This window comes from Coregonus clupeaformis, unplaced genomic scaffold (assembly GCF_020615455.1).
Source record: "Coregonus clupeaformis isolate EN_2021a unplaced genomic scaffold, ASM2061545v1 scaf0173, whole genome shotgun sequence".
Lineage (NCBI taxonomy): Eukaryota > Metazoa > Chordata > Actinopteri > Salmoniformes > Salmonidae > Coregonus > Coregonus clupeaformis.
In genome coordinates, this window is record NW_025533628.1 from 209,311 (window position 1) to 236,005 (window position 26,695).

Here is a 26,695-nt window from a genome sequence, read left to right on the forward strand (position 1 = left end):
CGTCCTCCAGAGTAGTCCTTTACTGTACTGTCATCTACCCTCCTCCAGAGTAGTCCTCTACTGTACTGTCATCTACCCTCCTCCAGAGTAGTCCTCTACTGTACTGTCATCTACCCTCCTCCAGAGTAGTCCTCTACTGTACTGTCATCTACCCTCCTCCAGAGTAGTCCTGTACTGTACTGTCATCTACCCTCCTCCAGAGTAGTCCTCTACTGTACTGTCATCCCCCCTCCTCCAGAGTAGTCCTCTACTGTACTGTCATCTACCGTCCTCCAGAGTAGTCCTCTACTGTACTGTCATCTACACTCCTCCAGAGTAGTCCTCTACTGTACTGTCATCTACCCTCCTCCAGAGTAGTCCTCTACTGTACTGTCATCTACCCTCCTCCAGAGTAGTCCTCTACTGTACTGTCATCTACCCTCCTCCAGAGTAGTCCTCTACTGTACTGTCATCTACCCTCCTCCAGAGTAGTCCTCTACTGTACTGTCATCTACCCTCCTCCAGAGTAGTCCTCTACTGTACTGTCATCTACCCTCCTCCAGAGTAGTCCTCTACTGTACTGTCATCTACCCTCCTCCAGAGTAGTCCTCTACTGTACTGTCATCTACCCTCCTCCAGAGTAGTCCTCTACTGTACTGTCATCTACCCTCCTCCAGAGTAGTCCTCTACTGTACTGTCATCTACCCTCCTCCAGAGTAGTCCTCTACTGTACTGTCATCTACCCTCCTCCAGAGTAGTCCTCTACTGTACTGTCATCTACACTCCTCCAGAGTAGTCCTCTACTGTACTGTCATCTACCCTCCTCCAGAGTAGTCCTCTACTGTACTGTCATCTACCCTCCTCCAGAGTAGTCCTCTACTGTACTGTCATCTACCCGTCCTCCAGAGTAGTCCTCTACTGTACTGTCATCTACCCTCCTCCAGAGTAGTCCTCTACTGTACTGTCATCTACCCTCCTCCAGAGTAGTCCTCTACTGTACCTGTCATCTACCGTCCTCCAGAGTAGTCCTCTACTGTACTGTCATCTACCCTCCTCCAGAGTAGTCCTCTACTGTACTGTCATCTACACTCCTCCAGAGTAGTCCTCTACTGATACTGTCATCTACCCTCCTCTAGAGTAGTCCTCTACTGTACTGTCATCTACCCTCCTCCAGAGTAGTCCTCTACTGTACTGTCATCTACCCTCCTCCAGAGTAGTCCTCTACTGTACTGTCATCTACCCTCCTCCAGAGTAGTCCTCTACTGTACTGTCATCTACCCTCCTCCAGAGTAGTCCTCTACTGTACTGTCATCTACCCTCCTCCAGAGTAGTCCTCTACTGTACTGTCATCTACCCTCCTCCAGAGTAGTCCTCTACTGTACTGTCATCTACCCTCCTCCAGAGTAGTCCTCTACTGTACTGTCATCTACCCTCCTCCAGAGTAGTCCTCTACTGTACTGTCATCTACCCTCCTCCAGAGTAGTCCTCTACTGTACTGTCATCTACCCTCCTCCAGAGTAGTCCTCTACTGTACTGTCATCTACCCTCCTCCAGAGTAGTCCTCTACTGTACTGTCATCTACCCTCCTCCAGAGTAGTCCTCTACTGTACTGTCATCTACCCTCCTCCAGAGTAGTCCTCTACTGTACTGTCATCTACCCTCCTCCAGAGTAGTCCTCTACTGTACTGTCATCTACCCTCCTCCAGAGTAGTCCTCTACTGTACTGTCATCTACCCTCCTCCAGAGTAGTCCTCTACTGTACTGTCATCTACCCTCCTCCAGAGTAGTCCTCTACTGTACTGTCATCTACCCTCCTCCAGAGTAGTCCTCTACTGTACTGTCATCTACCCTCCTCCAGAGTAGTCCTCTACTGTACTGTCATCTACCCTCCTCCAGAGTAGTCCTCTACTGTACTGTCATCTCCCCTCCTCCAGAGTAGTCCTCTACTGTACTGTCATCTACCCTCCTCCAGAGTAGTCCTCTACTGTACTGTCATCTACCCTCCTCCAGAGTAGTCCTCTACTGTACTGTCATCTACCCTCCTCCAGAGTAGTCCTCTACTGTACTGTCATCTACCCTCCTCCAGAGTAGTCCTCTACTGTACTGTCATCTACACTCCTCCAGAGTAGTCCTCTACTGTACTGTCATCTACCCTCCTCCAGAGTAGTCCTCTACTGTACTGTCATCTACCCTCCTCCAGAGTAGTCCTCTACTGTACTGTCATCTACCCTCCTCCAGAGTAGTCCTCTACTGTACTGTCATCTACCCTCCTCCAGAGTAGTCCTCTACTGTACTGTCATCTACCCTCCTCCAGAGTAGTCCTCTACTGTACTGTCATCTACCCTCCTCCAGAGTAGTCCTCTACTGTACTGTCATCTACACTCCTCCAGAGTAGTCCTCTACTGTACTGTCATCTACCCTCCTCCAGAGTAGTCCTCTACTGTACTGTCATCTACCCTCCTCCAGAGTAGTCCTCTACTGTACTGTCATCTACCCTCCTCCAGAGTAGTCCTCTACTGTACTGTCATCTACCCTCCTCCAGAGTAGTCCTCTACTGTACTGTCATCTACCCTCCTCCAGAGTAGTCCTCTACTGTACTGTCATCTACCCTCCTCCAGAGTAGTCCTCTACTGTACTGTCATCTACCCTCCTCCAGAGTAGTCCTCTACTGTACTGTCATCTACCCTCCTCCAGAGTAGTCCTCTACTGTACTGTCATCTACCCTCCTCCAGAGTAGTCCTCTACTGTACTGTCATCTACCCTCCTCCAGAGTAGTCCTCTACTGTACTGTCATCTACCCTCCTCCAGAGTAGTCCTCTACTGTACTGTCATCTACCCTCCTCCAGAGTAGTCCTCTACTGTACTGTCATCTACCCTCCTCCAGAGTAGTCCTCTACTGTACTGTCATCTACCCTCCTCCAGAGTAGTCCTCTACTGTACTGTCATCTACCCTCCTCCAGAGTAGTCCTCTACTGTACTGTCATCTACCCTCCTCCAGAGTAGTCCTCTACTGTACTGTCATCTACCCTCCTCCAGAGTAGTCCTCTACTGTACTGTCATCTACCCTCCTCCAGAGTAGTCCTCTACTGTACTGTCATCTACCCTCCTCCAGAGTAGTCCTCTACTGTACTGTCATCTACCCTCCTCCAGAGTAGTCCTCTACTGTACTGTCATCTACCCTCCTCCAGAGTAGTCCTCTACTGTACTGTCATCTACCCTCCTCCAGAGTAGTCCTCTACTGTACTGTCATCTACACTCCTCCAGAGTAGTCCTCTACTGTACTGTCATCTCCCCTCCTCCAGAGTAGTCCTCTACTGTACTGTCATCTACCCTCCTCCAGAGTAGTCCTCTACTGTACTGTCATCTACACTCCTCCAGAGTAGTCCTCTACTGTACTGTCATCTACACTCCTCCAGAGTAGTCCTCTACTGTACTGTCATCTACCCTCCTCCAGAGTAGTCCTCTACTGTACTGTCATCTACCCTCCTCCAGAGTAGTCCTCTACTGTACTGTCATCTACCCTCCTCCAGAGTAGTCCTCTACTGTACTGTCATCTACCCTCCTCCAGAGTAGTCCTCTACTGTACTGTCATCTACCCTCCTCCAGAGTAGTCCTCTACTGTACTGTCATCTACCCTCCTCCAGAGTAGTCCTCTACTGTACTGTCATCTACCCTCCTCCAGAGTAGTCCTCTACTGTACTGTCATCTCCCCTCCTCCAGAGTAGTCCTCTACTTTAAATATCTATTTAAAATGACATCATATATTTTGCAGCGGTAGCGACAGTTTAACTGCGGTGGGCCACCTGCCTGCTAAATAAATATAGAGGGAACAATGTTATAATGTTGGTTAGAAAGGAGGAAAGAGGAAGCCGGCTCAGAGCATCACAACAGGTCTGTGTTGACTGGAGAGTGAAAAGAGCAGATGCTGAAAGTAGCATCTATCACTGTGGGAGGTCTACTGTGGGAGGTCTACTGTGGGAGGTCTACTGTGGGAGGTCTACTGTGGGAGGTCTACTGTGTGGCTATTCTGAGAGCAGAATGGTGAACCTGGCCTGGGGACTAGCAGGCAGCACATCCCAAATGGGCATCCCTAGAGTCCCAAAGTGCACTACTTTTGACCAGATCCCTATTGAATAGGGTGCCATTTGGGTCGACCAGGGCCCTATTGAATAGGGTGCCATTTGGGTCGACCAGGGCCAGTGGCCCATCACTGATTAGTTTAGCTGATGGTTGTAGGAGTCAGCCTGGTCAGGGACTACATTTTAATCATTTAGTAGACGTTCTTATCCAGAGCGACTTACAGGAGCAATTAGGGTTACGTGCCTTGCTCAAGCAATATCCATTTTCTAGCCAGCATCAGTCATTTGTTGAAGAGTTGAAAGTGAAAGTGCGTAGTGCTACATCTTTGGAAGGAAGACTTAAAATAACCAGACCAGGGTCCTTCTTAATCTTAACTGGAAATAAACCGCTTCAATCCTGGACAATAATGTTCCGGAATCATGAGATCAGCCAGAAGCAGTGGTAGTAGGTCTCCAGGTGTCTTTTGGCACTATGCATGGTGGAGAGACTTTGGGATCCATTTTGTTCAGGACATATGGGGGATGTGTGTAATCGGTGCAGTATCCTGTACTGAGTTTCCCTTTAGTCTGTTGGAAGGTGAGGAGGATCTAACCGACGGGGTGGCTTTGTGCCAGTCATCCTCAACGTATTCAGTCTCCCATCCACTGACTGTCTGAGTACGGTAATGAACATACTGTCTGAGGTAAGGGAGTACGGTAATGAACATACTGCTGTGAAACAGCACAGACAGGCAGACAGACAGGTTACATGCAGCAGCAGACAGGTTCCATGCAGCAGAAGACAGGTTCCATGCAGCAGCAGCAGACAGGTTACATGCAGCAGCAGCAGACAGGTTCCATGCAGCAGCAGCAGACAGGTTACATGCAGCAGCAGACAGGTTCCATGCAGCAGCAGACAGGTTACATGCAGCAGCAGCAGACAGGTTACATGCAGCAGCAGACAGGTTACATGCAGCAGCAGCAGACAGGTTACATGCAGCAGCAGACAGGTTCCATGCAGCAGCAGCAGACAGGTTACATGCAGCAGCAGCAGACAGGTTATATGCAGCAGCAGACAGGTTACATGCAGCAGCAGCAGACAGGTTACATGCAGCAGACTGCTCTAGAGTCAGGTTCTACTAATGGTAGTAGTTGTTGATATCTGTGGTGCTGTCAGTTCTGCTACTGATGTGGGTTCCCTGGAGAAACCTCTAGCAGCAGGATACCAATGTTGCCCCCATCAGCAGCTCCTGTTACCATCACAAGACAAAATACTCTTAGTTTGCATCCCAAATGGCACCCTATTCCCTAACAAAAGTGCACTACTTTTGACATAGAGCTCTGGTCTAAAGTAGTGCACTATATAGAGAATAAGGTGCCATTTGGGCCTCCGCCATAACATCCAACCTGTTTGTGGTTGTTTAAACCAAACATGAAGAAAGGACAAAGAGAAGCTTTTCATCACTGCTCTTTAACGTGTTGTCAGTGGAGAGCAAACAAACGCTTGGTCCTGTCCTGTTGCCAGCTGGGTACCTGCCTGGTCACACTGACGCTGCGTTCCTTATGGCACCGGATTCCCTATATCGGGTCCTTAATTACATTCAGCTGTGGGACCATTTTTCCTTGAGCGGATGGTCGGAGGGCTGGAACATAGTTATAAATAATTTGTCAACTGCAAATTGACCGCAAGAATCCCAAACAGATATAGTATTTGACAAAAACAGAATACTTTTTGATTACGTTGGGATATGATCACATGTGCCTCTATATTTATGAGTGGGAATACTTGGGAAAATATATCCTAAATTAAAATCACTTTGCGCTGATTCCCTGGTGATTTTACAGTCTTATGTCCAACAACAAAAATTATATATAAAAAATAAAATATTAATTAATATTGCTCAGAAAACTTGGGCCGCCAAATAAAATCCCAGAGCCTTTATATAGTGCACTATTTTGTATTTTGTTCCAGGGCCGATATAGGGAATAGGGTGCTGTTTGGAACACACACTGAGAGAGGGAGGACTGTGGAGGGATACTTAACACTGAATGGACTCCCTGAAGCACAGCCTGGGAATGATCTGAATGGACTCCCTGAAGCACAGCCTGAATGATATGAATGGACTCCCTGAAGCACAGCCTGAATGATCTGAATGGACTCCCTGAAGCACAGCCTGAATGATCTGAATGGACTCCCTGCAGCACAGCCTGGGAATGATCTGAATGGACTCCCTGCAGCACAGCCTGAATGATCTGAATGGACTCCCTGAAGCACAGCCTGGGAATGATCTGAATGGACTCCCTGAAGCACAGCCTGAATGATCTGAATGGACTCCCTGAAGCACAGCCTGAATGATCTGAATGGACTCCCTGAAGCAGCCTGAATGATCTGAATGGACTCCCTGAAGCACAGCCTGGGAATGATCTGCATGGACTCCCTGAAGCACAGCCTGGGAATGATCTGAATGGACTCCCTGAAGCACAGCCTGAATGATGTTACTGACTCTAATGTGATAGTACAGTGGCTCAGTGGTTGTCTTATTGAGAACACTATACCTTTGATGTCCTAATACTCTGAATCAATCTCAGTGTGATCTGTTAGCGTGCTAGCCTTCCCCCTGTTCTACAGCGCTCTGACAGTAGCTACGGTAGTGGTGTGATCTGTTAGCGTGCTAGCCTTGCCCCTGTTCTACAGCGCTCTGACAGTAGCTACGGTAGTGGTGTGATCTGTTAGCGTGCTAGCCTTGCCCCTGTTCTACAGCGCTCTGACAGTAGCTACGGTAGTGGTGTGATCTGTTAGCGTGCTAGCCTTGCCCCTGTTCTACAGCGCTCTGACAGTAGCTACGGTAGTGGTGTGATCTGTTAGCGCGCTAGCCTTGCCCCTGTTCTACAGCGCTCTGACAGTAGCTACGGTAGTGGTGTGATCTGTTAGCGTGCTAGCCTTCCCCCTGTTCTACAGCGCTCTGACAGTAGCTACGGTAGTGGTGTGATCTGTTAGCGTGCTAGCCTTGCCCCTGTTCTACAGCGCTCTGACAGTAGCTACGGTAGTGGTGTGATCTGTTAGCGTGCTAGCCTTCCCCCTGTTCTACAGCGCTCTGACAGTAGCTACGGTAGTGGTGTGATCTGTTAGCGTGCTAGCCTTGCCCCCTGTTCTACAGCGCTCTGACAGTAGCTACGGTAGTGGTGTGATCTGTTAGCGTGCTAGCCTTGCCCCCTGTTCTACAGCGCTCTGACAGTAGCTACGGTAGTGGTGTGATCTGTTAGCGTGCTAGCCTTGCCCCCTGTTCTACAGCGCTCTGACAGTAGCTACGGTAGTGGTGTGATCTGTTAGCGTGCTAGCCTTGCCCCCTGTTCTACAGCGCTCTGACAGTAGCTACGGTAGTGGTGTGATCTGTTAGCGTGCTAGCCTTGCCCCTGTTCTACAGCGCTCTGACAGTAGCTACGGTAGTGGTGTGATCTGTTAGCGTGCTAGCCTTGCCCCTGTTCTACAGCGCTCTGACAGTAGCTACGGTAGTGGTGTGATCTGTTAGCGTGCTAGCCTTGCCCCTGTTCTACAGCGCTCTGACAGTAGCTACGGTAGTGGTGTGATCTGTTAGCGTGCTAGCCTTGCCCCTGTTCTACAGCGCTCTGACAGTAGCTACGGTAGTGGTGTGATCTGTTAGCGTGCTAGCCTTGCCCCTGTTCTACAGCGCTCTGACAGTAGCTACGGTAGTGGTGTGATCTGTTAGCGTGCTAGCCTTGCCCCTGTTCTACAGCGCTCTGACAGTAGCTACGGTAGTGGTGTGATCTGTTAGCGTGCTAGCCTTGCCCCTGTTCTACAGCGCTCTGACAGTAGCTACGGTAGTGGTGTGATCTGTTAGCGCGCTAGCCTTGCCCCCTGTTCTACAGCGCTCTGACAGTAGCTACGGTAGTGGTGTGATCTGTTAGCGCGCTAGCCTTGCCCCTGTTCTACAGCGCTCTGACAGTAGCTACGGTAGTGGTGTGATCTGTTAGCGTGCTAGCCTTGCCCCTGTTCTACAGCGCTCTGACAGTAGCTACGGTAGTGGTGTGATCTGTTAGCGTGCTAGCCTTGCCCCTGTTCTACAGCGCTCTGACAGTAGCTACGGTAGTGGTGTGATCTGTTAGCGTGCTAGCCTTGCCCCTGTTCTACAGCGCTCTGACAGTAGCTACGGTAGTGGTGTGATCTGTTAGCGTGCTAGCCTTGCCCCTGTTCTACAGCGCTCTGACAGTAGCTACGGTAGTGGTGTGATCTGTTAGCGTGCTAGCCTTGCCCCTGTTCTACAGCGCTCTGACAGTAGCTACGGTAGTGGTGTGATCTGTTAGCGTGCTAGCCTTCCCCCTGTTCTACAGCGCTCTGACAGTAGCTACGGTAGTGGTGTGATCTGTTAGCGTGCTAGCCTTGCCCCTGTTCTACAGCGCTCTGACAGTAGCTACGGTAGTGGTGTGATCTGTTAGCGTGCTAGCCTTGCCCCTGTTCTACAGCGCTCTGACAGTAGCTACGGTAGTGGTGTGATCTGTTAGCGTGCTAGCCTTGCCCCTGTTCTACAGCGCTCTGACAGTAGCTACGGTAGTGGTGTGATCTGTTAGCGCGCTAGCCTTGCCCCTGTTCTACAGCGCTCTGACAGTAGCTACGGTAGTGGTGTGATCTGTTAGCGTGCTAGCCTTGCCCCTGTTCTACAGCGCTCTGACAGTAGCTACGGTAGTGGTGTGATCTGTTAGCGTGCTAGCCTTCCCCCTGTTCTACAGCGCTCTGACAGTAGCTACGGTAGTGGTGTGATCTGTTAGCGTGCTAGCCTTGCCCCTGTTCTACAGCGCTCTGACAGTAGCTACGGTAGTGGTGTGATCTGTTAGCGTGCTAGCCTTGCCCCTGTTCTACAGCGCTCTGACAGTAGCTACGGTAGTGGTGTGATCTGTTAGCGTGCTAGCCTTGCCCCTGTTCTACAGCGCTCTGACAGTAGCTACGGTAGTGGTGTGATCTGTTAGCGTGCTAGCCTTGCCCCTGTTCTACAGCGCTCTGACAGTAGCTACGGTAGTGGTGTGATCTGTTAGCGTGCTAGCCTTGCCCCTGTTCTACAGCGCTCTGACAGTAGCTACGGTAGTGGTGCTACTTTAGTAGGCTTATTCAGTTTGACAAGGTCGCTGAACCAATCAGAGAGCATGATGTTAATCTGTTAGAATAATATGCTGCCTATCAGGGCACTGAGCAGGCTGAAGTGATGTAGGCTGCCTCCCAAATGCCACCCTATTCACTATCGTCCTATTGGTCCCTGGTCTAAAGTAGTGCACTATATAGGGAATAGGGTGTCATAGGGCTCTGGTCTAAAGTAGTGCACTATATAGGGAATAGGGTGTCATAGGGCTCTGGTCTAAAGTAGTGTACTATATAGGGAATAGGGTGTCATAGGGCTCTGGTCTAAAGTAGTGCACTATATAGGGAATAGGGTGTCATAGGGCTCTGGTCTAAAGTAGTGCACTATATAGGGAATAGGGTGTCATAGGGCTCTGGTCTAAAGTAGTGCACTATATAGGGAATAGGGTGTCATAGGGCTCTGGTCTAAAGTAGTGCACTATGTAGGGAATAGGGTGCCATAGGGCTCTGGTCTAAAGTAGTGCACTATATAGGGAATAGGGTGCCATTCTCTGGTCTAAAGTAGTGCACTATATAGGGAATAGGGTGTCATAGGGCTCTGGTCTAAAGTAGTGCACTATATAGGGAATAGGGTGCCATTTGGGACAACATCGTACTGATTTATAGCAGGGGAGACACTCAGCAAGGTCACTTTTATTACAGCCACAACTGTCACATCTCTCTTCACAGTCAGAGAGCAGAGAACTGAGATGGCTTGAGGATATGATGGAGGAATGACTGACTGGCTGGCTGACTGGCTGACTGACTGGCCGACTGGCTGACTGGCTGACTGGCTGACTGATTGGCCGACTGGCTGACTGGCTGACTGGCTGACTGATTGGCCGACTGGCTGACTGGCTGACTGGCTGACTGGCTGACTGGCTGGCTGACTGGCTGACTGGCTGACTGGCTGACTGGCTGGCTGACTGGCTGACTGACTGGCTGGCTGACTGGCTGACTGGCTGGTTGACTGGCTGGCTGACTGGCTGGCTGACTGGCTGACTGGCTGGCTGGCTGACTACTGCTGCTGCTGCTGCTCATTCAATCAGACTGCAGGTCTGTGAAAATGGAGGGGGATCCGTCAGTGGAGGGGTGTCTGTGACAACGGAGGGGGATCCGTCAGTGGAGGGGTGTCTGTGACAATGTAATGTAGGGGTGTCTGTGACATGGTTTTCGGGTGGGAAGGGAGGATGCGGGCAGGTGGATGAGGGGAGAGGAGCGAGCGAGAGAGGAGAGGGAGATTATGAGGAAGAGGAGAGAGAGAGGAGATTAGAGAGGAGAGAGAGGACAAGAGAGAGAGAGAGACGGAGGACAGAGAGAGAGAGACGGAGGACAGAGAGAGAGATGGGAGAGAGAGACGAGCGAGAGAGACGGAGGACAGAGAGAGAGATGGGAGAGAGAGACGGAGGACAGAGAGAGAGAGACGGAGGACAGAGAGAGAGAGACGGAGGACAGAGAGAGAGAGACGGAAGACAGAGAGAGGAGAGAGAGAGGAGAGAGAGAGAGACGGGAGAGAGAGAGACAGAGGACGGAGAGAGGAGAGAGAGAGAGACGAGAGAGAGAGGAAGGAGAGGTAGGAAACAACATCTCCACTTCGCTGATCCTCGAAACTGGGGCCCCACAAGGGTGCGTGCTCAGCCCCCTCCGGTACTCCCTGTTCACCCATGACTGCGTGGCCAAGCACGCCTCCAACTCAATCATCAACTTTGCAGACGACACAACAGTAGTAGGCTTGATTACCAACAATGACGAGACCGCCTACAGGGAGGAGGTGAGGGCTCTGGGATTGTGGTGCCAGGAAAATAACCTCTCACTCAACATCAACAAAACAAAGGAGATGATTGTGGACTTCAGGAAACGGCAGAGGGTGCACCCCCCTATCCACATCGACGGGACCGCAGTGGAGAAGATGGAAAGCTTCAAGTTCCTTGGCGTACACATCACTGACAAACTGAAATGGTCCACCTACGCAGACAAAGTGTGGTGAAGAAGGCGCAACAGAGCCTCTTCAACCTCAGGAGGCTGAAGAAATGTGGCTTGGCACCTAAAACCCTCACAAACCTTTACAGATGCACAATTGAGAGCATCCTGTCGGGCTGTATCACCCCCTGGTACGGCAACTCTCCAGAGGGTGGTTTGTTCTGCCGAACGCATTACCGGGGGCAAACTACCCTCCCTCCAAGACACCTACAGCACCCGATGTCACAGGAAGGCCAAAAAGATCATCAAGGACATCAACCACCGAGCCCACTGCCTATCAAAATCCAGAAAAGAGCCGTTAAATTCTATAACCACTTAAAAGGAAGCGATTCCCAAACCTTCCATAACAAAGCCATCACCTACAGAGAGATGAACTTGGAGAAGAGTCCCCTAAGCAAGCTGGTCCTGGGGCTCTGTTCACAAACACAAACAGACCCCACAGAGCCCCAGGACAACAACAACAACACAATTAGACCCAACCAAATCATGAGAAAACAAAAAGAGAATTACTTGACACGTTGGAAAGAATTAACAAAAAAACTGATCAACAAAGAATTCGAAAACAAACCCCATTTTGATCTACTGGGTGAAAACCACAGTGTGCCATCACAGCAGCAATATTTGTGACCTGTTGCCACAAGAAAAGGGCAACCAGTGAAGAACAAACACCATTGTAAATACAACCCATATTTATGTTGATTTATTTTCCCCATTTGTACTTTAACTATTTGCACATTGTTACAACACTGTATATAGACATAATATGACATTTGAAATGTCTCTATTCTTTTGGAACTTCTGAGTGTAATGTTTACTGTTAATATGTATTGTTTATTTCACTTTTGTTTATTATCTACTTCACTTGCTTTGGCAATGTTAACATACGTTTCCCATGCCAATAAAGCCCTTAAATTGAATTGAATTGAGAGGAGAGAGAGAGAGGAGGGAGAGAGAGGAGGGAGAGAGAGAGAGGAGGGAGAGACAGAGGAGAGAGAGGAGAGAGAGGAGAGAAGGGAGGGAGAGAGTGAGAGAGGAGAGGGAGAGAGAGAGAGAGAGAGAGAGAGAGAGAGAGGAGAGAGGAGATAGAGAGCGAGAGAGAGAGGAGAGAGAGAGAGGTAGAGAGAGAGAGAGAGAGAGGTAGAGAGATAGAGAGAGAGAGAGGAGAGAGAGAGAGGTAGAGAGATAGAGAGAGAGAGAGAGAGGAGCGAGGAGAGAGGAGATAGAGAGGAGATAGAGAGAGATGGTAGAAGAGCAGGTGGACGAGGGAGAGGATGGAGCCTCACACCTGTCCTGTACCCATCTGGTGCCAAGCTCCTCCAGGAGAGAGCCAGGGGGAGGGATCCTCCCGATCCAAATGTCATCCCTGATTTGGGATTATCCTGCATTTCCTGTCACTGATCATCTCTCCCCCTCTCTCTCTTTCTCTCTCTGTTATCTTTCTCAAACACCCTGTTTACTGTCTTCTGCCAGGGAAGTCTAAAACACTTCTGGTTTATGGGTAGTTGTGCAAATCTGAAATAAAAATATATGAGCCATATACTGGAGTGGTCTCCGGGTATGGGGTGGTCTCCGGGTATGGGGTGGTCTCCGGGTATGGGGTGGTCTCCGGGTATGGGGTGGTCTCCGGGTATGGGGTGGTCTCCGGGTATGGGGTGGTCTCCAGGTATGGGGTGGTCTCCGGGTATGGGGTGGTCTCCGGGTATTGGGTGGTCTCCGGGTATGGGGTGGTCTCCGGGTATGGGGTGGTCTCCGGGTATGGGGTGGTCTCCGGGTATTGGGTGGTCTCCGGGTATTGGGAAGAAAACACTTACATTTACTTAACTTTATATTGGCTCAACTTACCCCACGGCCATTGGCTCAACCATTGGCTCAACTTACCCCATGGCCATTGGCTCAACCATTGGCTCAACTTACCCCATGGCCATTGGCTCAACCATTGGCTCAACTTACCTCAAGGCAAACATTTAGACTATATTAGCCCACACAGCTACAAGGATTCCCTTTCATGCTAGGTTTAGGACCTCATGTAGAAGTTAATAGAGACCCCAACTGATGTTTATAACAATCTCTAAATGATCTACTTTGGTTTAGATACAAGGATCATGAAACCTCTAACACAATAAATTCATTTGACTTGGTGAAAAACAGTTTTTTTGGACCTAACTTGCTTTTACCCCTTTTCCCACGTGGTTTCCTCCTTCACAGACTCCATGAAATGATGACCTCTTCCTACATATCTGGTGAAATTATTAATTTATAAATTATTTAATTATTAATTTAGTGTATGGTTTCCTAGAAACAATGGTGGCTCAACTGACCCCTTTGGCTCAAGTTCCCCCCCTCTCCCCTGCGTATTGATGCTGCTGGTGTTTGAGGTATTCAACCATAATCTCTCCTTTCTTTTCTAGATGGAAGAGGTCATAGCTCATATGCAAGATGAGAAAAATGGAATTCCTATCCGCACAGTCAAGAGTTTTTTATCCAAGATCCCAAGTGTTTTTTCAGGTAAGACAAAACATTTTATAGTTACAGTAAAAAGGTGTGTGTGTGTGTTTGTGTGAGAGAAGAGAGGGGGGGGAGAGACATTATAAAATCCATGTAAACAAACAACAATTGTGTGGTTAAAATTGGCAAAAAAAACCACACATTTCTTTCCACAGGGCCATGGGGTGAGACAGGGATGCAGTTTAAGCCCCACCCTCTTCAACATATATATCAACGAATTGGCGAGGGCACTAGAACAGTCTGCAGCACCCGGCCTCACCCTACTAGAATCTGAAGTCAAATGTCTACTGTTTGCTGGTGCTCTGGTGCTTCTGTCCCCAACCAAGGAGGGCCTACAGCAGCACCTAGATCTTCTGTACAGATTCTGTCAGACCTGGGCCCTGACAGTAAATCTCAGTAAGACAAAAATAATGGTGTTCCAAAAAAGGTCCAGTTGCCAGGACCACAAATACAAACTCCATCTAGACACCGTTGCCCTAGAGCACACAAAAAACTATACATACCTCGGCCTAAATATCAGGCCACAGGTAACTGTGAAGCTGTGAATGATCTGAGAGACAAGGCAAGAAGGGCCTTCTATGCCATCAAAAGGAATATCAAATTCGACATACCAATTAGGATCTGGCTAAAAATATTTGAATCAGTTATAGAACCCATTGCCCTTTATGGTTGTGAGGTCTGGGGTCCGCTCACCAACCAAGAATTCACAAAATGGGACAAACACCAAATTGAGACTCTGCATGCAGAATTCTGCAAAAACATCCTCTGTGTACAATGTAAAACACCAAATAATGTATGCAGAGCTAAATTAGACCGATACTTGCTAATTATCAAAATCCAGAAAAGAGCCATTCAACTCTACAACCACTTAAAAGGAAGCAATTCCCAAACCTTCTATAACAAAGCCATCACCTACAGAGAGATGAACCTGGAGAAGAGTCCCCTAAACAAGCTGGTCCTGGGGCTCTGTTCACAAACACAAACAGACCCCACAGAGCCCCAGGACAGCAACACAATTAGACCCAACCAAATCATGAGAAAACAAAAAGATAATTACTTGACACATTGGAATGAATTAACCAAAAAACGGAGCAAACTGGAATGCTATTTGGTCCTAAACAGAGAGTACACAGTGGCAGAATACCTGACCACTGTGACTGACCAAAATTTAAGGAAAGCTTTGACTATGTACAGACTCAGTGAGCATAGCCTTGCTATTGAGAAAGGCCGCCGTAGGCAGACCAGGCCCTCAAGAGAAGACAGGCTATGTGCACACTGCCCACAAAATGAGGTGGAAACTGAGCTGCACTTCCTAACCTCCTGCCAAATGTATGACCATATTAGAGACACATATTTCCCTCAGATTACACAGACCCACAAAGAATTCGAAAACAAATCACATTTTGATAACCTCCCATACCTATTGGGTGAAATACCCAATAGAGCTCTGGTCAAAAGTAGTGCACTATATAAGGAATAGGATGTGATTTGGAAAGCAGCCTTAATGAAGCCTCTCCTGGATGCTTCTTCCTGCCAGAGTGGTACGTTATGTACCAGAAGCAGCCTTAATGAAGCCTCTCCTGGATGCTTCTTCCTGCCAGAGTGGTACGTTATGTACCAGAAGCAGCCTTAATGAAGCCTCTCCTGGATGCTTCTTCCTGCCAGAGTGGTACGTTATGTACCAGAAGCAGCCTTAATGAAGCCTCTCCTGGATGCTTCTTCCTGCCAGAGTGGTACGTTATGTACCAGAAGCAGCCTTAATGAAGCCTCTCCTGGATGCTTCTTCCTGCCAGAGTGGTACGTTATGTACCAGAAGCAGCCTTAATGAAGCCTCTCCTGGATGCTTCTTCCTGCCAGAGTGGTACGTTATGTACCAGAAGCAGCCTTAATGAAGCCTCTCCTGGATGCTTCTTCCTGCCAGAGTGGTACGTTATGTACCAGAAGCAGCCTTAATGAAGCCTCTCCTGGATGCTTCTTCCTGCCAGAGTGGTACGTTATGTACCAGAAGCAGCCTTAATGAAGCCTCTCCTGGATGCTTCTTCCTGCCAGAGTGGTACGTTATGTACCAGAAGCAGCCTTAATGAAGCCTCTCCTGGATGCTTCTTCCTGCCAGAGTGGTACGTTATGTACCAGAAGCAGCCTTAATGAAGCCTCTCCTGGATGCTTCTTCCTGCCAGAGTGGTACGTTATGTACCAGAAGCAGCCTTAATGAAGCCTCTCCTGGATGCTTCTTCCTGCCAGAGTGGTACGTTATGTACCAGAAGCAGCCTTAATGAAGCCTCTCCTGGATGCTTCTTCCTGCCAGAGTGGTACGTTATGTACCAGAAGCAGCCTTAATGAAGCCTCTCCTGGATGCTTCTTCCTGCCAGAGTGGTACGTTATGTACCAGAAGCAGCCTTAATGAAGCCTCTCCTGGATGCTTCTTCCTGCCAGAGTGGTACGTTATGTACCAGAAGCAGCCTTAATGAAGCCTCTCCTGGATGCTTCTTCCTGCCAGAGTGGTACGTTATGTACCAGAAGCAGCCTTAATGAAGCCTCTCCTGGATGCTTCTTCCTGCCAGAGTGGTACGTTATGTACCAGAAGCAGCCTTAATGAAGCCTCTCCTGGATGCTTCTTCCTGCCAGAGTGGTACGTTATGTACCAGAAGCAGCCTTAATGAAGCCTCTCCTGGATGCTTCTTCCTGCCAGAGTGGTACGTTATGTACCAGAAGCAGCCTTAATGAAGCCTCTCCTGGATGCTTCTTCCTGCCAGAGTGGTACGTTATGTACCAGAAGCAGCCTTAATGAAGCCTCTCCTGGATGCTTCTTCCTGCCAGAGTGGTACGTTATGTACCAGAAGCAGCCTTAATGAAGCCTCTCCTGGATGCTTCTTCCTGCCAGAGTGGTACGTTATGTACCAGAAGCAGCCTTAATGAAGCCTCTCCTGGATGCTTCTTCCTGCCAGAGTGGTACGTTATGTACCAGAAGCAGCCTTAATGAAGCCTCTCCTGGATGCTTCTTCCTGCCAGAGTGGTACGTTATGTACCAGAAGCAGCCTTAATGAAGCCTCTCCTGGATGCTTCTTCCTGCCAGAGTGGTACGTTATGTACCAGAAGCAGCCTTAATGAAGCCTCTCCTGGATGCTTCTTCCTGCCAGAGTGGTACGTTATGTACCAGAAGCAGCCTTAATGAAGCCTCTCCTGGATGCTTCTTCCTGCCAGAGTGGTACGTTATGTACCAGAAGCAGCCTTAATGAAGCCTCTCCTGGATGCTTCTTCCTGCCAGAGTGGTACGTTATGTACCAGAAGCAGCCTTAATGAAGCCTCTCCTGGATGCTTCTTCCTGCCAGAGTGGTACGTTATGTACCAGAAGCAGCCTTAATGAAGCCTCTCCTGGATGCTTCTTCCTGCCAGAGTGGTACGTTATGTACCAGAAGCAGCCTTAATGAAGCCTCTCCTGGATGCTTCTTCCTGCCAGAGTGGTACGTTATGTACCAGAAGCAGCCTTAATGAAGCCTCTCCTGGATGCTTCTTCCTGCCAGAGTGGTACGTTATGTACCAGAAGCAGCCTTAATGAAGCCTCTCCTGGATGCTTCTTCCTGCCAGAGTGGTACGTTATGTACCAGAAGCAGCCTTAATGAAGCCTCTCCTGGATGCTTCTTCCTGCCAGAGTGGTACGTTATGTACCAGAAGCAGCCTTAATGAAGCCTCTCCTGGATGCTTCTTCCTGCCAGAGTGGTACGTTATGTACCAGAAGCAGCCTTAATGAAGCCTCTCCTGGATGCTTCTTCCTGCCAGAGTGGTACGTTATGTACCAGAAGCAGCCTTAATGAAGCCTCTCCTGGATGCTTCTTCCTGCCAGAGTGGTACGTTATGTACCAGAAGCAGCCTTAATGAAGCCTCTCCTGGATGCTTCTTCCTGCCAGAGTGGTACGTTATGTACCAGAAGCAGCCTTAATGAAGCCTCTCCTGGATGCTTCTTCCTGCCAGAGTGGTACGTTATGTACCAGAAGCAGCCTTAATGAAGCCTCTCCTGGATGCTTCTTCCTGCCAGAGTGGTACGTTATGTACCAGAAGCAGCCTTAATGAAGCCTCTCCTGGATGCTTCTTCCTGCCAGAGTGGTACGTTATGTACCAGAAGCAGCCTTAATGAAGCCTCTCCTGGATGCTTCTTCCTGCCAGAGTGGTACGTTATGTACCAGAAGCAGCCTTAATGAAGCCTCTCCTGGATGCTTCTTCCTGCCAGAGTGGTACGTTATGTACCAGAAGCAGCCTTAATGAAGCCTCTCCTGGATGCTTCTTCCTGCCAGAGTGGTACGTTATGTACCAGAAGCAGCCTTAATGAAGCCTCTCCTGGATGCTTCTTCCTGCCAGAGTGGTACGTTATGTACCAGAAGCAGCCTTAATGAAGCCTCTCCTGGATGCTTCTTCCTGCCAGAGTGGTACGTTATGTACCAGAAGCAGCCTTAATGAAGCCTCTCCTGGATGCTTCTTCCTGCCAGAGTGGTACGTTATGTACCAGAAGCAGCCCTTAATGAAGCCTCTCCTGGATGCTTCTTCCTGCCAGAGTGGTACGTTATGTACCAGAAGCAGCCTTAATGAAGCCTCTCCTGGATGCTTCTTCCTGCCAGAGTGGTACGTTATGTACCAGAAGCAGCCTTAATGAAGCCTCTCCTGGATGCTTCTTCCTGCCAGAGTGGTACGTTATGTACCAGAAGCAGCCTTAATGAAGCCTCTCCTGGATGCTTCTTCCTGCCAGAGTGGTACGTTATGTACCAGAAGCAGCCTTAATGAAGCCTCTCCTGGATGCTTCTTCCTGCCAGAGTGGTACGTTATGTACCAGAAGCAGCCTTAATGAAGCCTCTCCTGGATGCTTCTTCCTGCCAGAGTGGTACGTTATGTACCAGAAGCAGCCTTAATGAAGCCTCTCCTGGATGCTTCTTCCTGCCAGAGTGGTACGTTATGTACCAGAAGCAGCCTTAATGAAGCCTCTCCTGGATGCTTCTTCCTGCCAGAGTGGTACGTTATGTACCAGAAGCAGCCTTAATGAAGCCTCTCCTGGATGCTTCTTCCTGCCAGAGTGGTACGTTATGTACCAGAAGCAGCCTTAATGAAGCCTCTCCTGGATGCTTCTTCCTGCCAGAGTGGTACGTTATGTACCAGAAGCAGCCTTAATGAAGCCTCTCCTGGATGCTTCTTCCTGCCAGAGTGGTACGTTATGTACCAGAAGCAGCCTTAATGAAGCCTCTCCTGGATGCTTCTTCCTGCCAGAGTGGTACGTTATGTACCAGAAGCAGCCTTAATGAAGCCTCTCCTGGATGCTTCTTCCTGCCAGAGTGGTACGTTATGTACCAGAAGCAGCCTTAATGAAGCCTCTCCTGGATGCTTCTTCCTGCCAGAGTGGTACGTTATGTACCAGAAGCAGCCTTAATGAAGCCTCTCCTGGATGCTTCTTCCTGCCAGAGTGGTACGTTATGTACCAGAAGCAGCCTTAATGAAGCCTCTCCTGGATGCTTCTTCCTGCCAGAGTGGTACGTTATGTACCAGAAGCAGCCTTAATGAAGCCTCTCCTGGATGCTTCTTCCTGCCAGAGTGGTACGTTATGTACCAGAAGCAGCCTTAATGAAGCCTCTCCTGGATGCTTCTTCCTGCCAGAGTGGTACGTTATGTACCAGAAGCAGCCTTAATGAAGCCTCTCCTGGATGCTTCTTCCTGCCAGAGTGGTACGTTATGTACCAGAAGCAGCCTTAATGAAGCCTCTCCTGGATGCTTCTTCCTGCCAGAGTGGTACGTTATGTACCAGAAGCAGCCTTAATGAAGCCTCTCCTGGATGCTTCTTCCTGCCAGAGTGGTACGTTATGTACCAGAAGCAGCCTTAATGAAGCCTCTCCTGGATGCTTCTTCCTGCCAGAGTGGTACGTTATGTACCAGAAGCAGCCTTAATGAAGCCTCTCCTGGATGCTTCTTCCTGCCAGAGTGGTACGTTATGTACCAGAAGCAGCCTTAATGAAGCCTCTCCTGGATGCTTCTTCCTGCCAGAGTGGTACGTTATGTACCAGAAGCAGCCTTAATGAAGCCTCTCCTGGATGCTTCTTCCTGCCAGAGTGGTACGTTATGTACCAGAAGCAGCCTTAATGAAGCCTCTCCTGGATGCTTCTTCCTGCCAGAGTGGTACGTTATGTACCAGAAGCAGCCTTAATGAAGCCTCTCCTGGATGCTTCTTCCTGCCAGAGTGGTACGTTATGTACCAGAAGCAGCCTTAATGAAGCCTCTCCTGGATGCTTCTTCCTGCCAGAGTGGTACGTTATGTACCAGAAGCAGCCTTAATGAAGCCTCTCCTGGATGCTTCTTCCTGCCAGAGTGGTACGTTATGTACCAGAAGCAGCCTTAATGAAGCCTCTCCTGGATGCTTCTTCCTGCCAGAGTGGTACGTTATGTACCAGAAGCAGCCTTAATGAAGCCTCTCCTGGATGCTTCTTCCTGCCAGAGTGGTACGTTATGTACCAGAAGCAGCCTTAATGAAGCCTCTCCTGGATGCTTCTTCCTGCCAGAGTGGTACGTTATGTATCAGAAGCGTTATGGAACCATGCTGCTGGATACATGACCTTAGAAAGGTCAAGGTCTAACGCAGGACTACTCTCTCTCACGCTACTGGAAATGCTTCCTGTGGGTGATGTCATATGGAGTTTAAAGTTAGCAGAGGGGATGAGATAGTTTCAGAGAGTGTTTCTGGAGGAGAGGAGGGTCGAGGACTCCGTCAATAACACAGGTAGCTAGTGCCCTGCTCTCCAGGTGGTTACGCAAGTCTGCAGAACACTGGAGTAGAATTTAGAACACTAGAACATTGGAATAGCATCCTAAACACTGAGAGGGAGCATCGGGTTGGAACCTAAGGCCCTTGTTGAGATGTGGAAAAGCAGAATAATGTATATATGCACTCTGGGATACTAATAAGAGTTCATATGGTATGGTCTATGGATGCTCTGTATCCTACAAGTTTAGCCTCCAATTTCCCCTCAATCTGAGTTATTGTAGGTATGGGGCAGTTTCAAGTAGAGAGAGAGAGAGAGAGAGAGAGAGAGAGAGAGAGAGAGAGAGAGAGAGAGAGACTGCAGGATTGCAGGATGACCAACCATAATTGCTTTTCCAGATGATATTGAATAGTTTAGTCCACAGTGTTGTTATAATGAGGTCATATAAAGACAGTAGGTAATAACAGTATTAGCCTATCAGTGGGCCCATAATGATGCTCTGCTCTGACACACACACAAACAACTACGCTGCTTTATGTTGACGCTGCCTGGTTCTTCATACACCTTCTGTGTGTCCTGCTCCATAATGTTGTCATTAAAGTCTGCTGCCGTCTCTGTTACTATGGTAACGTCCCAAAGGACACTGTGTCCCCTAGATACAGTGGGGGGGAAAAAGTATTTAGTCAGCCACCAATTGTGCAAGTTCTCCCACTTAAAAAGATGAGAGAGGCCTGTAATTTTCATCATAGGTACACATCAACTATGACAGACAAAATGAGGAAAACAAATCCAGAAAATCACATTGTAGGATTTTTAATGAATTTATTTGCAAATTATGGTGGAAAATAAGTGTTTGGTCAATAACAAAAGTTTCTCAATACTTTATTATATACCCTTTGTTGGCAATGACACAGGTCAAACGTTTTCTGTAAGTCTTCACAAGGTTTTCACACACTGTTGCTGGTATTTTGGCCCATTCCTCCATGCAGATCTCCTCTAGAGCAGTGATGTTTTGGGGCTGTCGCTGGGCAACACGGACTTTCAACTCCCTCCAAAGATTTTCTATTCTTTCCTTTACATGGATCAGTCGTCCTGGTCCCTTTGCAGAAAAACAGCCCCAAAGCATGATATTTCCACCCCCATGCTTCACAGTAGGTATGGTGTTCTTTGGATGCAACTCAGCATTCTTTGTCCTCCAAACACGACGAGTTGAGTTTTTACCAAAAATATCTATTTTGGTTTCATCTGACCATATGACATTCTCCCAATCCTCTTCTGGATCATCCAAATGCACTCTAGCAAACTTCAGACGGGCCTGGACATGTACTGGCTTAAGCAGGGGGACACGTCTGGCACTGCAGGATGAGTCCCTGGCGGCGTAGTGTGTTACTGATGGTAGGCTTTGTTACTTTGGTCCCAGCTCTCTTCAGGTCATTCACTAGGTCCCCCCGTGTGGTTCTGGGATTTTTGCTCACCGTTCTTGTGATCATTTTGACCCCACGGGGTGAGATCTTGCGTGGAGCCCCAGATCGAGGGAGATTATCAGTGGTCTTGTATGTCTTCCATTTCCTAATAATTGCTCCCACAGTTGATTTCTTCAAACCAAGCTGCTTACCTATTGCAGATTCAGTCTTCCCAGCCTGGTGCAGGTCTACAATTTTATTTCTGGTGTCCTTTGACAGCTCTTTGGTCTTGGCCATAGTGGAGTTTGGAGTGTGACTGTTTGAGGTTGTGGACAGGTGTCTTTTATACTGATAACAAGTTCAAACAGGTGCCATTAATACAGGTAACGAGTGGAGGACAGAGGAGCCTCCTAAAGAAGAAGTTACAGGTCTGTGAGAGCCAGAAATCTTGCTTGTTTGTAGGTGACCAAATACTTATTTTCCACCATAATTTGCAAATAAATTCATAAAAAATCCTACAATGTGTATTTCTGGATTTTTTTTCTCAATTTGTCTGTCATAGTTGATGTGTACCTATGATGAAAATTACAGGCCTCTCTCATCTTTTTAAGTGGGAGAACTTGCACAATTGGTGGCTGACTAAATACCTTTTTTCCCCACTGTAGTGCTTTTGACCAGAGTCCAGTAGGGCACCATATAGGGGTTGGGTTAAATGGGAAGACACATTTCAATTGAATGCGTTCAGTTGTACTGCTGACTAGGTATCCCCCTTTTCCCTTTAGGGAACCAGTTGTTCAGCTGACTAGGTATCCCCCTTTTCCCTTTAGGGAACCAGTTGTTCAGCTGACTAGGTATCCCCCTTTTCCCTTTAGGGAACCAGTTGTACAGCTGACTAGGTATCCCCCTTTTCCCTTTAGGGAACCAGTTGTTCAGCTGACTAGGTATCCCCCTTTTCCCTTTAGGGAACCAGTTGTTCAGCTGACTAGGTATCCCCCTTTTCCCTTTAGGGAACCAGTTGTTCAGCTGACTAGGTATCCCCCTTTTCCCTTTAGGGAACCAGTTGTACAGCTGACTAGGTATCCCCCTTTTCCCTTTAGGGAACCAGTTGTTCAGCTGACTAGGTATCCCCCCTTTTCCCTTTAGGGAACCAGTTGTCCAGCTGACTAGGTATCCCCCTTTTCCCTTTAGGGAACCAGTTGTTCAGCTGACTAGGTATCCCCCTTTTCCCTTTAGGGAACCAGTTGTTCAGCTGACTAGGTATCCCCCTTTTCCCTTTAGGGAACCAGTTGTTCAGCTGACTAGGTATCCCCCTTTTCCCTTTAGGGAACCAGTTGTTCAGCTGACTAGGTATCCCCCTTTTCCCTTTAGGGAACAGGGGGCCATTAGAGACGCACCCTGTTTTATTCTCCTGCCCAGATCTGTCCAGATTCTGTAATAACAAGGAGTCCTGTTTTTCCTTCTTGGTAATATAATGATGACATACTGGTGGAGGCTGTGAATAGTGCTGTCCATGGAGATGAATGGATCCTTTCAGCTGATAGCAGCTGCTGTCAATACTGTAGAGGCTGTGAATAGTGCTGTAGAGAGAGACAGTCAGTCCTGTCTGGGTGTCCAGAGGGCTGCTGGGCTCTGGTTCAATAGAGAGAGACAGTCAGTCCTGTCTGGGTGTCCAGAGGGCTGCTGGGCTCTGGTTCAATAGAGAGAGACAGTCAGTCCTGTCTGGGTGTCCAGAGGGCTGCTGGGCTCTGGTTCAATAGAGAGAGACAGTCAGTCCTGTCTGGGTGTCCAGAGGGCTGCTGGGCTCTGGTTCAATAGAGAGAGACAGTCAGTCCTGTCTGGGTGTCCAGAGGGCTGCTGGGCTCTGGTTCAATAGAGAGAGACAGTCAGTCCTTTCTGGGTGTCCAGAGGGCTGCTGGGCTCTGGTTCAATAGAGAGAGACAGTCAGTCCTGTCTGGGTGTCCAGAGGCCTGCTGGGCTCTGGTTCAATAGAGAGAGACAGTCAGTCCTGTCTGGGTGTCCAGAGGGCTGCTGGGCTCTGGTTCAATAGAGAGAGACAGTCAGTCCTGTCTGGGTGTCCAGAGGGCTGCTGGGCTCTGGTTCAATAGAGAGAGACAGTCAGTCCTTTCTGGGTGTCCAGAGGGCTGCTGGGCTCTGGTTCAATAGAGAGAGACAGTCAGTCCTGTCTGGGTGTCCAGAGGGCTGCTGGGCTCTGGTTCAATAGAGAGAGACAGTCAGTCCTGTCTGGGTGTCCAGAGGGCTGCTGGGCTCTGGTTCAATAGAGAGAGACAGTCAGTCCTGTCTGGGTGTCCAGAGGGCTGCTGGGCTCTGGTTCAATAGAGAGAGACAGTCAGTCCTGTCTGGGTGTCCAGAGGGCTGCTGGGCTCTGGTTCAATAGAGAGAGACAGTCAGTCCTGTCTGGGTGTCCAGAGGGCTGCTGGGCTCTGGTTCAATAGAGAGAGACAGTCAGTCCTTTCTGGGTGTCCAGAGGGCTGCTGGGCTCTGGTTCAATAGAGAGAGACAGTCAGTCCTGTCTGGGTGTCCAGAGGCCTGCTGGGCTCTGGTTCAATAGAGAGAGACAGTCAGTCCTGTCTGGGTGTCCAGAGGGCTGCTGGGCTCTGGTTCAATAGAGAGAGACAGTCAGTCCTGTCTGGGTGTCCAGAGGGCTGCTGGGCTCTGGTTCAATAGAGAGAGACAGTCAGTCCTTTCTGGGTGTCCAGAGGGCTGCTGGGCTCTGGTTCAATAGAGAGAGACAGTCAGTCCTGTCTGGGTGTCCAGAGGGCTGCTGGGCTCTGGTTCAATAGAGAGAGACAGTCAGTCCTGTCTGGGTGTCCAGAGGGCTGCTGGGCTCTGGTTCAATAGAGAGAGACAGTCAGTCCTGTCTGGGTGTCTAGAGGGCTCCTGGGCTCTGGTTCAATAGAGAGAGACAGTCAGTCCTGTCTGGGTGTCCAGAGGGCTGCTGGGCTCTGGTTCAATAGAGAGAGACAGTCAGTCCTGTCTGGGTGTCCAGAGGCCTGCTGGGCTCTGGTTCAATAGAGAGAGACAGTCAGTCCTGTCTGGGTGTCCAGAGGGCTGCTGGGCTCTGGTTCAATAGAGAGAGACAGTCAGTCCTGTCTGGGTGTCCAGAGGGCTCCTGGGCTCTGGTTCAATAGAGAGAGACAGTCAGTCCTGTCTGGGTGTCTAGAGGGCTCCTGGGCTCTGGTTCAATAGAGAGAGACAGTCAGTCCTGTCTGGGTGTCCAGAGGGCTGCTGGGCTCTGGTTCAATAGAGAGAGACAGTCAGTCCTGTCTGGGTGTCCAGAGGGCTGCTGGGCTCTGGTTCAATAGAGAGAGACAGTCAGTCCTGTCTGGGTGCCCAGAGGCCTGCTGGGCTCTGGTTCAATAGAGAGAGACAGTCAGTCTTGTGCCAGAGCCCGGACTTGAACCCGATCAAACATCTCTGGAAAGACCTGAAAATATATGTGTTGTGTTGGACATATATACACAGTGTTGTGTTGCAGATATATACACAGTGTTTTGTGAGATACACACTACAAGTCCAAAGTTTGGACACACCTACTTATTCAAGGGTTATTCTTTATTTTTTACTATTTTTTACATTGTAGAATAATAGTGAAGACATCAAAACTATGAAATAACACATATGGAATCATGTAGTAACCAAAAAAGTGTTAAACAAATAAAAATATATTTTATATTTGAGATTCTTAAAATAGCCACCCTTTGCCTTGATGACAACTTTGCACACTCTTGGCAACAGCTTCACTTGGAAACATGGCAAACCATCAAAAAAGCGGAAGAAGTAGGGATAGAGGAGAGAGAGAGAAAGATGGGGAGAGAGAGACAGAGATACTCTCCAGATGGACCCGCCGCTTCCTCTATTAGAGTCATATGGGTCCATAGAGGGTCTATTAGAGTCATATGGGTCCATATAGGGTCTATTAGAATCATATGGGTCTATAGAGGGTCTATTAGAATCATATGGGTCTATAGAGGGTCTATTAGAATCATATGGGTCTATAGAGGGTCTATTAGAATCATATGGGTCTATAGAGGGTCTATTAGAATCATATGTGTCCATAGAGGGTCTGTTAGAATCATATGGGTCTATAGAGGGTCTATTAGAATCATATGGGTCCATAGAGGGTCTATTAGAATCATATGGGTCCATAGAGGGTCTATTAGAATCATATGGGTCTATAGAGGGTCTATTAGAATCATATGTGTCCATAGAGGGTCTGTTAGAATCATATGGGTCTATAGAGGGTCTATTAGAATCATATGGGTCCATAGAGGGTCTATTAGAATCATATGGGTCCATAGAGGGTCTATTAGAGTCATATGGGTCCATACAGGATCTATTAGAATCATATGGGTCCATAGAGGATCTATTAGAATCATATGGGTCTATAGAGGGTCTATTAGAATCATATGGGTCCATAGAGGGTCTATTAGAGTCATATGGGTCCTTACAGGATCTATTAGAATCATATGGGTCCATAGAGGATCTATTAGAATCATATGGGTCTATAGAGGGTCTATTAGAATCATATGGGTCTATAGAGGGTCTATTAGAATTTACACTGATTGAATGTCGTTTTATTTGATTAGCTAACCGTGATTAAAGGCATTCAGGGAAATAAAGGCACTTGACTTGACTTATCCAAACCCAGCAGTTGGCTTTGTGTGTTCTGTGTTCTGTGTTCTCTGTCTCACTTTTTAATTTATTCTGTAATGTAGTCTCTGCAGATTGACTCTGTCTCACTTTTTAATTTATTCTGTAATGTAGTCTCTGCTTTTTAATGTATTCTGCCTGGTCCTTTAGAAATGGGTTGGATTATGGGAGCGGTAAATATAACCTGCTAGGAGGTGTTCTGCAGTAAGGAGACGAGAGCAGTGGTGATGTTTCAGATTC

At 48.5% G+C, this 26,695-nt stretch overlaps 1 protein-coding gene across 1 annotated transcript in view; it reads left to right on the top strand.

The window, feature by feature from the left end:
• The window catches only part of LOC121578767 (regulator of G-protein signaling 7-like), a 268,935-nt gene that overhangs the window by 53,105 nt on the left and 189,135 nt on the right, over positions 1 to 26,695 (top strand). Inside the window, exon 3 of the mRNA XM_045213932.1 lies at positions 13,554 to 13,650. Coding sequence (XP_045069867.1) covers positions 13,554 to 13,650 — 97 coding nt within the window. The remainder of the gene's footprint in view (positions 1 to 13,553; positions 13,651 to 26,695) is intronic.